This window comes from Primulina tabacum, chromosome 7 (genome assembly GCF_025594145.1).
Source record: "Primulina tabacum isolate GXHZ01 chromosome 7, ASM2559414v2, whole genome shotgun sequence".
NCBI classification, from domain to species: domain Eukaryota; kingdom Viridiplantae; phylum Streptophyta; class Magnoliopsida; order Lamiales; family Gesneriaceae; genus Primulina; species Primulina tabacum.
Genome location: NC_134556.1, coordinates 32746273 through 32758767, shown reverse-complemented (window position 1 = coordinate 32758767; position 12495 = coordinate 32746273). Strand labels below are relative to the sequence as shown.

Genomic DNA, 12495 nt, shown 5'->3' with positions numbered 1-12495 from the left:
TTTAATCTTCAAACATCACCTAAACAAATTTAGGTGTTTTTATTTGTAGCATTCAATTATTGTTGATTTGGTAACATTTTATGTTTTCTTTCACATATCAAAATATTGCATTCAAAATATTTTATAACATGTTTCAACCAAACCGTTTATATTATTCAACTTGCATTATTTTCCAACCATTTACAGATTGTTTAATTGATTTTTGAATTGTTATCTTGACTTTCTTCTGCTTGGTTTAAAATCGAATTTAATATAATTTCTCAACAATTGGTTATTTTTGTAACTTTTTAGAAGGTTATTTCAAATTGTTAGTTTCTTTGTCTTCCATATTATCAAATTTATATCTTTATCCGATCCTTATATCTTTCTTTCTTTTTTACAGTTTAGTTCTTTTTCTGACTAATGCCAACGTATACGCACTCCCAATGAAAAGAACTTAGACATGCTAACACAAAGATTAATCTTAAACTAACTTTGTGCTTCACATGATCCAGCAGAAACTATTCAGACATAACCTATTAATATACGTATGGCGAACCAAGCTGCAAAGGCGAGAGTAGCGGGGTGGGCCTTTTCGAACAGAGGCAGAGAACATTTTAAATTTGACTCACCATAGTTCATTTTCTCGTCTTATCTCAAACATTGGGCCTACACTGGCATTAGTCTGTATTATAAAGTAATATTGTGATTTCCACGAGCTTCAACGTGTGTCTGGTAGTAATTGCTTCCATCAGACATCAACAAAAGTTTGAAAATTTTCAAAAGTGTAAATACCATGAGACTTGTGTATAAAAACATTCGGAAAACACGGGTAACTTATTGGAAACACACTAAAACCCAAACAGATGCATTGGAATGGAAAGGAATGCCAGATTGTTGAAGATTTGACAATGGCAAGGCCACATGATAGAAACCAAAAAACAGATGAAGACGACCATTGATAAAAATTATCTAATTCGAAAGAAGCAAGAATTTTCCCTCAAGATTCTCCGAAGTTTCAGAAACCTTGATCAGGGTTCGAAAGTCATGCTCTCTGCCTCTTGCCTGACTGATTCGAAGAGCACGGAAGAAAGATACCGTTCACCAAAGCTTGGAAAGATGACCTGAATCCAAGTTAAGTATAAGACGTATATGTTAGCAAATTTGGTATCAACTTGGTATTTAGACTAGTTTAAGCAAACCCCACGGCTATAATTTAGGAAATGAAAACATAAAGAAACAAGTCACAAAATTCAAAATAACTCAGCAATTTTTCAACAATATCATCAAAACTTGGCCTCTCTAGATCATGGTTCTTCTGTGCTGCAGAGTATATCTACTAGTATCCCCAAATGCAAGCGATCTGATTAACGCACGAAAAAAGAAATATAGCAACAGAATTTGAACTCAGTTTTTGGAAAAACATTTAGAAAGTTCTTTTTTTTTATAGGAAACAACATTTAGAAAGTTCTTGACCATCCAAGTTAACGGACAGAGAACAAAAAAAGGAATCTGAGATCAACAAGTCTTCAAAACTACAATTATGATTCTAATGATGAATCTTGAACATTGGCAGGTGATTTTGGATCATGTAATCAACAACTTTAGTTCATTATATGAGCCCTTTGGTGGCCTTTGCCCTCAATGATGACATTCGATATTATTGTTTCGCTGCCCCTCAGAATGGGACATTCTATGATATTCTCAGTAGAATAATTACTAACTTGGTTGAATTGTGTGATTAATATGATCGATCTATTACCAGATGTAAATACACACTGTAATCAACAAAGTAATACAATATATGTTTTATTCTGTTAGAGAATTCACAGTTTCCCCCACTGATGTACTCTGGTTTCAACATCATCGTATCAACAAGAAATGAGAAAAAAAATAGACTTACGACAAAGAGCTTTCCAGCATTCTCTGGACGCTTTGCAAGCTTAATAGCAGCAACTGCCGCAGCACCAGATGATATTCCGACCTGCAGAAATAAAAAAATCAGATATGTGCATGAAGAGGTGAATATTTTTTAAAAAGTAAAAATTTAAAATCAAGCATATTTCATGCTACTTGTAAGATGACTAAAGCAGTCCAAACTCACCAATAACCCCTCTTTCAATGCAAGAAGCTTTGCCATCTCTATGGCCTCATCACTTGAAACCTGGAATAAATCCGTGACTTGATAAAGCATACATCTCAACGATTTATTGCAGTAAACCATTACTGCCGTACACTTCAATCACGCTGTCAAAAAAATTTAGAAGAAAATCGAGTCTTACTTGAATTACTTCATCAATGATATCAACGTTCAAAACACCAGGGACAAAACCGGCACCAATCCCTTGGATCTTATGTGGACCTGTTGGAAACGTGCCTTGGTCACTTTTGGTTAAAGATTTGCTAAATAATTGGTCAATTAACCAATTCTTTAGGAAATAGTTTTTGCATTATTTTGAAATGATGTCAGGAAGATTTTTTGGTTTTCTGTTGTGTTTTTCCAGATCTATATAAAGAGTATTACAATGAATAATAATATAGTGCATTCCAAATACATTTCCTCGTTGCTTTCTTCTACTGTCAAAAACTTTTATGCTCTGTATAGTAATATAGAGCATTCCAAATACATTTCCTCGTTGCTTTCTTCTACTGTCATAAACTTTTATGCTCTGTTTTTGTTGCTATAAAACATCAAAATGATATCGGAGCTTTCTTCTTGAGGGACCTTTGAGTGGAATGAAATAATAACCCATAATCCATACACACGATCAGCTTCAATAATGGAAATTGAAACAAATTTCTCCCGTATAGCACCACCATCATCAAGTCTAGGCTATTAAGATGGCAACCTATCTTGAAGCATTAGACCTTTGGGAAGCTATAGAGGAAGACTATAACGTACAACCATTGCCGGAAAATCTTACGATGACTCGGCTTAGGATCCACAAAGAGAGGAAAACTAGGAAGTCCAAAGCTAAAGCCTGCCTCTTTTTTGCTATTCTGTGCACTATCTTTACAAGAATAGTGAACTTGGAGTTGGCAAAGAATATTTGAGATTATCTCAAAAAGGAGTACCATGGAAATGAAAGAACCAAAAATATGCAAGTACTCCATTTTATTAGGGAGTCTGCAATGCTGAAAATGAAATGAAGGAGACAGAAACCATCAAAGAATACTCTAACAAGTTGTTGGTTATAGTAAATAAGGTGAGGTTGCTTGGTAAGGACTTTTCTAACGAACGAATTGCGCAAAAAATTCTCGTATCTCTGCCTGAAAAATACGAGTCCAAAATTTTTGCCAGAAGAATTTAAAGATCTGTCAAGCATTTCCTTGGCATTATTGGTGAATGCGTTACAAGCTGATGAGAAGAGAAGAATTAATGGAGGGTATCTCTGAACAAAGGCGGAAAGTTTAGGAGGAGATAAAGATGGCAAAAACAAGGATGGGGTCTATCCAGCATGCCCACATTGCAAAAAGACAAACCATCCCCAAAGGACATGTTGGTGGAGGCATGATCTCAAGTGCAGAAAATGTGGTATTATTGGACACATGGAGTGGGTTTGCAAGTCTCAACAACCTGAAGAGGCAAAGGAACAAGGCTCTTCTTGGAAAATAGTGGTGGAGATGTTCAGTGGAAAAAGGGACGTTGTGGAAAAAAGCAATTAAGAGGATCTATGGTCTTCATGACAACGGTTGGGACATGGGTTTGGCGGGGAAAGCGACATTCAGAAGTCTTTTGAAATTTATCTCTCGTTCTTACCCGGCTTTTCATCAACTGATTAGGGTGGTGCCCAAACAGGGTAATATCATTCGTTTTTGGGAGGATGTTTGGGAGGAAGGGCCTAGTTTCCTTGGAAATTTATCTATCGTTCTTACCCGGCTTTTCATCAACTGATCAGGGCGGTGCCCAAACAGGGTAGTATCATTCGTTTTTGGGAGGATGTATGGGAGGGGGGCCTCGTTTAAAGACCGATTTCCATCTTTGTTTCAAATTTGCATTTCAACCAACAAACCTATCCGTAACTTCGTAGATGTTGCAATAGCAGTGTCAATTCTTCTTTCATTTGGGATGTGAGGTTTAGAAGAGATTTTAACGAGGTTGAGTTAGGCGAGTTCACTAATCTTTTAGTAGTCTTACAGAGAGTCAGACTGGAGATGGGAATCGAGGATTTTAGAGTTTGGTTTGGGGACCTTCAGGTTTGTTTCATGTTAGATTTTTTTACAATTCTTTCTTCCTGATCTCAAATTTCCCGTTATTCTCCTATTTTCATAATATCTGGAAAGTACACGTCCCACAAAAGGTTCAAATTTTCTCGTGGATCTTGGTCTTGGGGAAACTGCCCACATGCGACTCGGTGCAAAGAAGGTGGCGGACTGCGTTTTATGCCCGCAATGGTGTTGTTTATGCCGAAAGCAAGACGATAATCAAGATCATCTACTTCTGCATTGCTCATTCTCGAGTGGTATTTGGACGAAAGTTTTAAAAGAGCTGGGTGTTCCATAGCGAAAAGATTATCCAGATTCTGGTATATGATAATTCATTGCATATTTTGGTCGATATGGTTGGAAAGAAATAACAGAATATTTGTAGATGTGTCGGAGTCCGTGGACGGAGTTTGGAAGAAATTAGAATTCAGAGTCGCCAATTGAACAATAAAGTTGCCAGAGTACAATCATTTATGTATTTCAGACATAGTTATGGATTGGAAATTTGTATGGTCATGAGGATATGCTTTAGCGACTTCTCTTGTAAAGCTTTTTGCGGATTACTCATCCGCGTCTATTGTAAAACCTCTCACTATTATAATAAAGTTAGTTTTCTATAAAAAAAAAAACTGTTTCTCATCAAGAATTTTTTCTAACGATTCCTGGTTGATCAATAGTGGCTGCACAAATCACATGACTAATGATCAAGAACTCTTGAAAGAGCTCGATAAGACAATTATTTCCAAAGTAAATATTGGAAATGGTGAATTTCTTTCAGTCAAAGGGAAAGGAACTGTGGCTATAGAAAGTCTAACAAGTCTGAAATACATTACCGATTTTCTATATGTGCCTAATATTGATCAAAGTTTTCGCCAGTTAATCGAAAAAGGATTCAAAGTTATACTTGAAGACAAATGGTGTTTGATCAAAGATCCAAAGGGTAGAGATGCGTTCAAGGTGAAAATGAAAGCAAAAAGCTTTGCTTTAAATCTGTTGGAGTAGGAGCAAATAACAATTTCAAGCACTGTAAGCATCACAGATATAAAGCATTGGTGGAGAATCAAAGTGGTTGCAGGATGCATAAAATATAAAGCATTGGTGGAGAATCAAAGTGGTTGCAGGATGCATAAAATAAGTTCCGATAATGGGAAAGAAAATGAAAATGACATATTTAAAAAGCTCTGCAAGGAAGATGGCATTGAACACCAAATCACAGCTCCTTACACCTGACAATAGAATGGTGTAAGTGAGATAAAAAATTGAAGTATAACGGAAATGACGAGGTTTATGCTGCATGAGGAGTTGCCAAAAAGGTTGTGGGCAGAGGCTGCAAACGCTGCTGTTTTTTTGCTGAATAGGCTGCCTACAAGAATTTTACAAGAAAAACTCCATTTGAAGCTTGGTTTGGTTATAAGCCAAAGCTAGAATCTAAAGATTTTTGGTAGTCTTTGTTTTTCTTACGTGCCACAGGTAAAAAGAGAGAAACTTGATAAGAAGGCTGAACCAGTAGTTTTTACTGGATACAGAGATTCTTCAAAGGCACACAGAATTTTCCGACCACATAATGGAAAAATTCTTGTGAGCAGAGACATCAAATTTATGGAGGATAAACAATGGAATTGGGAGGAGTGTATGAAGAAGTCATCGGAAGAACCATGACAATATTTTGATAACAACATAGATGATGTTCCAGTCAAGGTACAAGATCCTTATCTAATATTTATGAAAGAAGTGATGTTGCTATTTTTGAGCCTGCAGAATATAAAGAAGCATAGAAGGATGACAAGTGGATTGAAGCAGTGAAAGAGGAGCTCAAAATGATTGAAAAAAAATTACACGTGGGAGTTGGTGAATAAGACTTGACACAGAAAGATCAAAGATCATTGGAGTCAAATGGGTCTAGTACAGGACCAAACTTAATGCAGATGTTTCTTTGAATAAATACAAAGTCACACTAGTGTTTAAGGAGTATAGTCAAGTGTTTGGAGTAGATTTCTCAGAAACTTTTGCATCAGTGGCACACTTGGATACAATCAGAATGTTTCTTGCTTTGGCAGCCCAAAAAGGATGGAAGATTTATCGGTTGGATGTAAAATCTGCATTCTTAAATGGTTATCTTCAAGAGGAGATTTATGTAGATCAGCCTGGAGGATTCCAAGTCAAGACTCAAGGGACGGGGAGAAGGTCTACTTGTTGAAAAAGGCCTTAAATGGACTTAAGCAGGTCCCCAGGGCCGGGTACAGCAGGATTGATGCACACCTTCAAAGTCTTGGATTTGTTAAAAGTCCAAGTGAAGCTACATTATATGTAAAAGGAACAAATGCCGACTTAATTATAGTTTCTATTTATGTTTATGATCTCCTTGTTACAGGAAGCAACGAGGAAATTTAAAAGAATTTAAGTTGAAATGCTCAAAGTATTCGAAATGACAGAACTTGGTATAATGTCCTATTTTTGGGTATGGAGGTGGAGCAAGATCATGATGGAGTCTTCATATCAAAAGTACCCAAGAGAAATACTCAAAAAATTTCACATGGAAGATTGTAAAAGCACCAGCACACCAATGAATGAGAAGGAAAAATTTAGAAAGATGATGGAGCAGAAAGAGTTGATGAAAGCAAATATAGAAGCTTGAGTGGTTGCTTAATGTATCTTACAGCCACTAGATCAGACATATTGTTTGCTGTAAGCTTACTTTCGAGGTTCATGAATTGTGCAAGTGAAGTGCATTTTCAAGCTGCAAAAAGGATTGTAAGATGTATCCAGGGCACAACAAATTATGGCATTAAATATTCTTACTGTCATATTTTTAAGCTTCGTGGTTTTTCTGATAGTTAGTGGGCAGGCTCTATTGATGATATTAGAAGTACAACAGGTTTTTGTTTCAGCTTTGGATCAGGTCTTTTCTCATGGTGTTCGAGGAAGCAAGATGTGATAGCTCAAAGTACAGAAGAGCCAGAATATGTAGCAGCCAGTGCTACAGTATATCAAGGAATTTGGATCAGAAAAATACTTGCAGACTTACATATGGAGCAAAATGAAGCAACACAGATTCATGTAGATAACCAAGCTGCAATTGCAATTTCAAAAGATCCTAATTTTCATGGAGAAACTAAGCACTTCAAGATCAAGTTGTTTCATTTAAGAGAAGTACAAAAGGATGGTGAAATCAAGTTGTATTATTGCAAGAATGAAGATCACGATGCAAATATCTTAACCAAAGCTCTACCACAAGCTAGATTTTAAATGCTAAGAAACAAATTAGGTCTCTGCAACTACTAAGGCAAGGAGGAGTGTTGGAAACATGCCTTAGTCACTTTGGTTCAAGATTTGCTAAATAATTGGTCAATTGACCAAGTCTATAGGAAATATTTTTTGAATTATTTTGAATTGATATTAGGAAGATTTTTTGGTTTTCTGTTATGTTTTTCCAGCTCTATATAAAGAGTATTACAATGAATAATAATATAGAGCATTCCAAATACATTTCCCCGTTGCTTTCTTCTACTGGCATAAATTTTTATGCTCTGTTTTTGTTGCTATAAACTATCAGGACCTTAAGCATTATACATAGTTCATTTGTCAGATGGATAAACTTGCTCAGTTCAAGAAATTTTTTTATCATTCATGACACAAAATGGACGAATCAAAGCCAAAGAAGAATGGATGAACGCATATAATTTTACACAATCATGACATATAAAATTTTGTCAGACCAAGGAAATGTAGCCAAAATGCAAGGTAACAGAGAAATGAAAAAATAAAAAAAGGAACCCCATGTTTGTTTGATCGCTCATTAAAACAGAGAGGAAAATCAAAGAAATATATAGAATTTTTCCCAAAAATCAGAGTTTGCAATTAAATACAAGAAATACCAAGGTTGTCATCTGATTATTCTCAGTACTGTACTTGGATAAAAAAACATGGGAAGTTGTTTACAATCGTCTTTCTCATCTGATCATCAAAATCCTTCACCTAAAAATAGACTTAATGGATGGAGAAATAATAAATTCAAATTTTGCAAATAAAGACAGATCACAACTGACAGAGAGTTTCCAAATATTGAGGTCATGCAAAGAATCACAATACAATGGCTATTGATTGGCAGAATATTATAATAAATTTTTTAGGGAAAAAAAAAAGCAGCACAGAAAATTGTTGGAGTTCAAATAAAGGGAAAAAAAACAAGGAATATACACTATCAAGCACAAAATACAACATCAACAGCACTCACCAGGCTTTCCTCCAGAAAGAATGGGACTTTCAACTGGTTCTACTCCATAGAGCTATACAAGAATATAGAGGGATAAATGAAAATTAATTAACTCGTGAGTTGGATTAAACAAAAGAAACAGTTGCAATGCTTCAGTGTCACAATCGATTTGAGTACTAGAGAGCTCTCAAGTCAACCTTTATGGCAGAATTTTGTTCTTTAAGGAATTTTCCAGCACCAGTGATAGTGCCACCAGTTCCTATTCCAGAAACAAATCCATCAATTTTTCCACTGGTTCCTTTCCAGATTTCAGGTCCAGTAGTTTCATAGTGTATCTACATATATAATTCATGTGTGTCGATAAATTCTTCCAATCGGCAATAACTTCATTCAAAATTCTTCACGGTCAACCAATAATTTTCATCATAAATAATAACAACATTTTATCATATAAAGCATAAGAGCCAGTTATTGACTTACCACGCTCGCTGGGTCCACTTGAAACATGATAATGGAGGTTAAAGTACCTTTGGGTTGGCAGGATTTTCAAATTGTTGAAGGATGTAGGAATTGGGTGTCTTATCACGTATCTCTTCAGCCTTTTGAACAGCACCTTTCATTCCCTTAGCGGGATCTGTGAGCACCAACTCGGCACCAAAAGCACGGAGGATAATTCTCCGCTCAAGGCTCATGGAAGCAGGCATGGTAATTATAAGCTTGTAACCCTTAGCTGCCGCCATGAATGCCAAGCCTATGCCAGTGTTACCACTTGTAGGTTCAATGAGGACACTCTTCAGCAAAAATAGAGAAAAATGTAGGTCTTCAAAATGTCAGAAAACTCATGAAAATAACAAAAGAAGTAGTATTCTTGTTTTGTCCACAATCATTGCAAACTTTTTGAAGAGGACCACCCTGGGTGGGGGTTGGAAATTCTTGTGCAAATTCTATAAAAAAAAATAAAAAAACACCCCCCCCTCCCAAAACAAATCCGCTAAATCAGGTTACTTTGCCACCTCTCATCCCCTTTCACCTGCTCACTTCACTTACTGGATCTCCCTGTTTGTTTGGATCCAATATTTTGTTGATCGAAGTGAAAGGAAAATAAGAAAAATCTTGTTTCAATGCAATTGTACTATTAAGAAGAACAGTATAAATTGGCAGAGTATTTCTAAAGTAGTTGGACATAATGAAATAACGAAATGGACTAGAGCAAACTTAATAAAGAACTACTACTGACCATAGTTGTCAAGGGCGCAAAGCGCACCGAGGCGCACAAGGGCCACAGGGCCTAAGGCGCGAGGCGAGGCGTGGGCCTCCCTTACCGAAGCAAGGAGTACATTTTAAATTTTTTTAAAAAATATATTTATCTTAGAATAAATATATTAAATGATTAGGTCACAATGTCACACAAAACAAAAAATAATTAATAAGTTCATATTGATTAATAAAATGATTAAAATTCTTCAATCATCCAAATCAAGTTCATTTTTTTCCATCGAATCATCAGAGTCTCCAGAACTTTCAGACTTGTATTCTTCTTGGTCTTCATCATTTTCTTGATCAACATCAATTTTTTCTTCATTTTCATCCAAAAGATGTGAAATCGGTCTTTCTGGTTGTTTTAAATGTAGATGTCTTCAGCTCCTTCTTTTGTTCAGAGATCTCTTCTTTTGATTCCGGCATTGGGACGTTGGGTTTCTAGGGTTTGGTTTTGAGCTTTTGTTTTAAACAAGTAATTAAAAAAAATTCATTCAGACGCGCTTACTTCCAAGGCTAGCTAGGCAAGCGCCTGGACTCAGCTTAATGAATTGCTGCGCCTGGGACCCCAAGCGCAGGGTCCTCGGCGACAGGCGCTAGCCTTTGACAACTATACTGTAGACAGGGTGCTAGTTTTTCCACTACGCAGGAATAAACTTTCACTGCACTGTTTGTGTAATTGAATCCAAGGTCTGTTCATACTCCAAAGGAACATAAATTTAACACACGATTAGAGAAGATATTATTGCCTACTTTCGGATAAAACTTACTAAAGATTATGACAATAAATGTAAATACCTCCCCTGGTGTAATAAGGCCTTGATTTTCAGCATCCGCGATCATACTGTAACCAATCCTGTGTGATTAAAAACATTGCAGTCAAAAAAATATTATTCTATAACAAAAGAATCAACTCCAAAGTGTGCTTCGATACTATACAGAATAATGGAATAGTGGATCATCAATATTCAAGTCTTGACAATTTATAATATTATTCATTAAGCACCTGTCCTTAACGCTAGAGCATGGCTCCATGGTTTCCAGCTTAGCCGCAACACGTCCAACGCAGCCATCAACAACATTGTTCAAGTATACCAATGGGGTTTTACCAATCAACTATAACATAAGTCACAAAGTGAACCAGACTCAACTTCTTTTCTCCTTTTTTTTCTTTTTTTGAAAAAATAAAACTTGGAACACATCAGACAAAGATAAAATACAAATTTTATTCTAAATCAAAACATAAACAGACAACTATTGATTTGAATTTAGCAAATAACTTACTTCAGTAACATCCTTTGCAATTCCATTCGCCATAATTGCTTATGAAATCTGCAATCAAACACCTGAGAATTTAATTCCCTTCAGAATCTCTTAACAACATTGTATTTCTTCAAAAGGTCAAATATGTGAAACCATCGAAACATGAACACAAAGTACGTACATCCATATCATCAGATAACACTAATCTATGCCCGAAATCAAACACCAGCAAAATAATTATATCATCAAATTCCGGTAAAATTTCAAAGGAAAAAGGACAATTCACCGATAATCACCAGAAAAAAAAAGTGAACTCTTTTCACACAATTATCTGTACCTCACAAGATTCAGTCAACAACTTGACCCAAAATTAACAATTAATCAAAATTTCCCGCAACAAATGCTGAAAATTTTCATTTTTACCGTAGATTACATCATCGATAAACCATTCCCGATCACCAAAAGGAAATTAAAAGAAAAATCAAAGCGATAAATACCTTTTTCAGTGAAAATGCGAATCGTTTGTCGAGCTACAAGAAACGACTTCGTCAGAACCACCAGTATATTTATATAGTAGAAATTGAAGGGTGGACAGGGCTTTGTTTATTGCACGTTGATCACAATGATTATCGGATTAGAAAACTCAGTTTTCCCCTCAGACTTTCTATTATTTACCATTACAGTCTAAACTTTCAAATAAATTCTATTAGCAGCCATTTAATTAAAATTTGTGTTCGTCCAGTGTCAAGCTCTCAAGTTTGGGACGATTCATCAAACTCGAAACTCAGTTATAACAAAACATATCTCCCAATCTTTTAAAATAATAATTATTATTATTATGTCATCATTTCACAGCATAAATCGCATATTTTTTTGTTTGTATCTCAAGTGTCTTCAAGAAATAATTACGAAACGCAATTAAATGGTATTATTTTTTAGAAGTGTTATTTTTTACTGTATATATAATTTTTCAGTAATATGGGAACTATATGCATTACAAAACAATGCAAAGCAAGGGGGGCAAATGCTATTTTTTGTAACTAAATAATTAATTAGTGACGTTTACTTTTTTTTAATAATTCAATGAATATATCCCTGAATTGGGCCCAAGTACAAAAAAATTATGTCAATGTGTCCTACAAATGGATAGATGGAAGTCACATGCTTGTTTTGTTGCTATATTGTTGGGTCGATAAATCAGAGGATATAATTATTGATTTTGTGCTTCAGTAATGTCAATTAATTTGAGAGTGCAATCTTATTCTTTTAGTGGAGTAGAATAAGATTAATAAATTATTTTGATTAATCATGAGTTGATTGGATCAAATTAATTTATTAGAGCTTAATTTAATTGAATCCGACCAGGTCCCTTTGATGGCTCTAATATAAACTCGGATAAATTATATGAGTTATAATTTATGGTATATGTGAGATAAATTTATCTGGACTATTATATTTCATGGAAGATTGAGATATCAAATCTTCTAGATATGGTATAATATATTCTGTCCATTTAAATTTATATTTTAAAAGATATTGTTATTATCTTTTTGTTACAAGATATCACAAATATTTTA

General features: G+C 35.2%; 1 protein-coding gene across 2 annotated transcripts; it reads right to left on the bottom strand.

The window, feature by feature from the left end:
- Window positions 1-831: 831 nt before the first annotated feature.
- LOC142551313 (cysteine synthase) lies at window positions 832-11583 on the bottom strand. Of its 2 annotated transcripts, none has more exons than XM_075660482.1 (11): window positions 11416-11583; window positions 10940-10987; window positions 10662-10771; window positions 10454-10511; window positions 8926-9189; window positions 8596-8733; window positions 8420-8471; window positions 2262-2341; window positions 2084-2143; window positions 1883-1963; window positions 832-1103 (listed from the first exon to the last, which is right to left on the bottom strand). In XM_075660482.1, the coding sequence occupies exons 2-11, from the start codon at window positions 10970-10972 to the stop codon at window positions 1011-1013; spliced, it is 969 nt and encodes a 322-aa protein (XP_075516597.1). In that variant the 5' UTR covers window positions 10973-10987; window positions 11416-11583; the 3' UTR covers window positions 832-1010. The 2 variants fall into 2 exon arrangements, with proteins under 2 accessions (XP_075516597.1, XP_075516596.1); XM_075660481.1 differs by having other exon boundaries at window positions 10940-11003; window positions 11417-11483.
- Window positions 11584-12495: the final 912 nt, after the last annotated feature.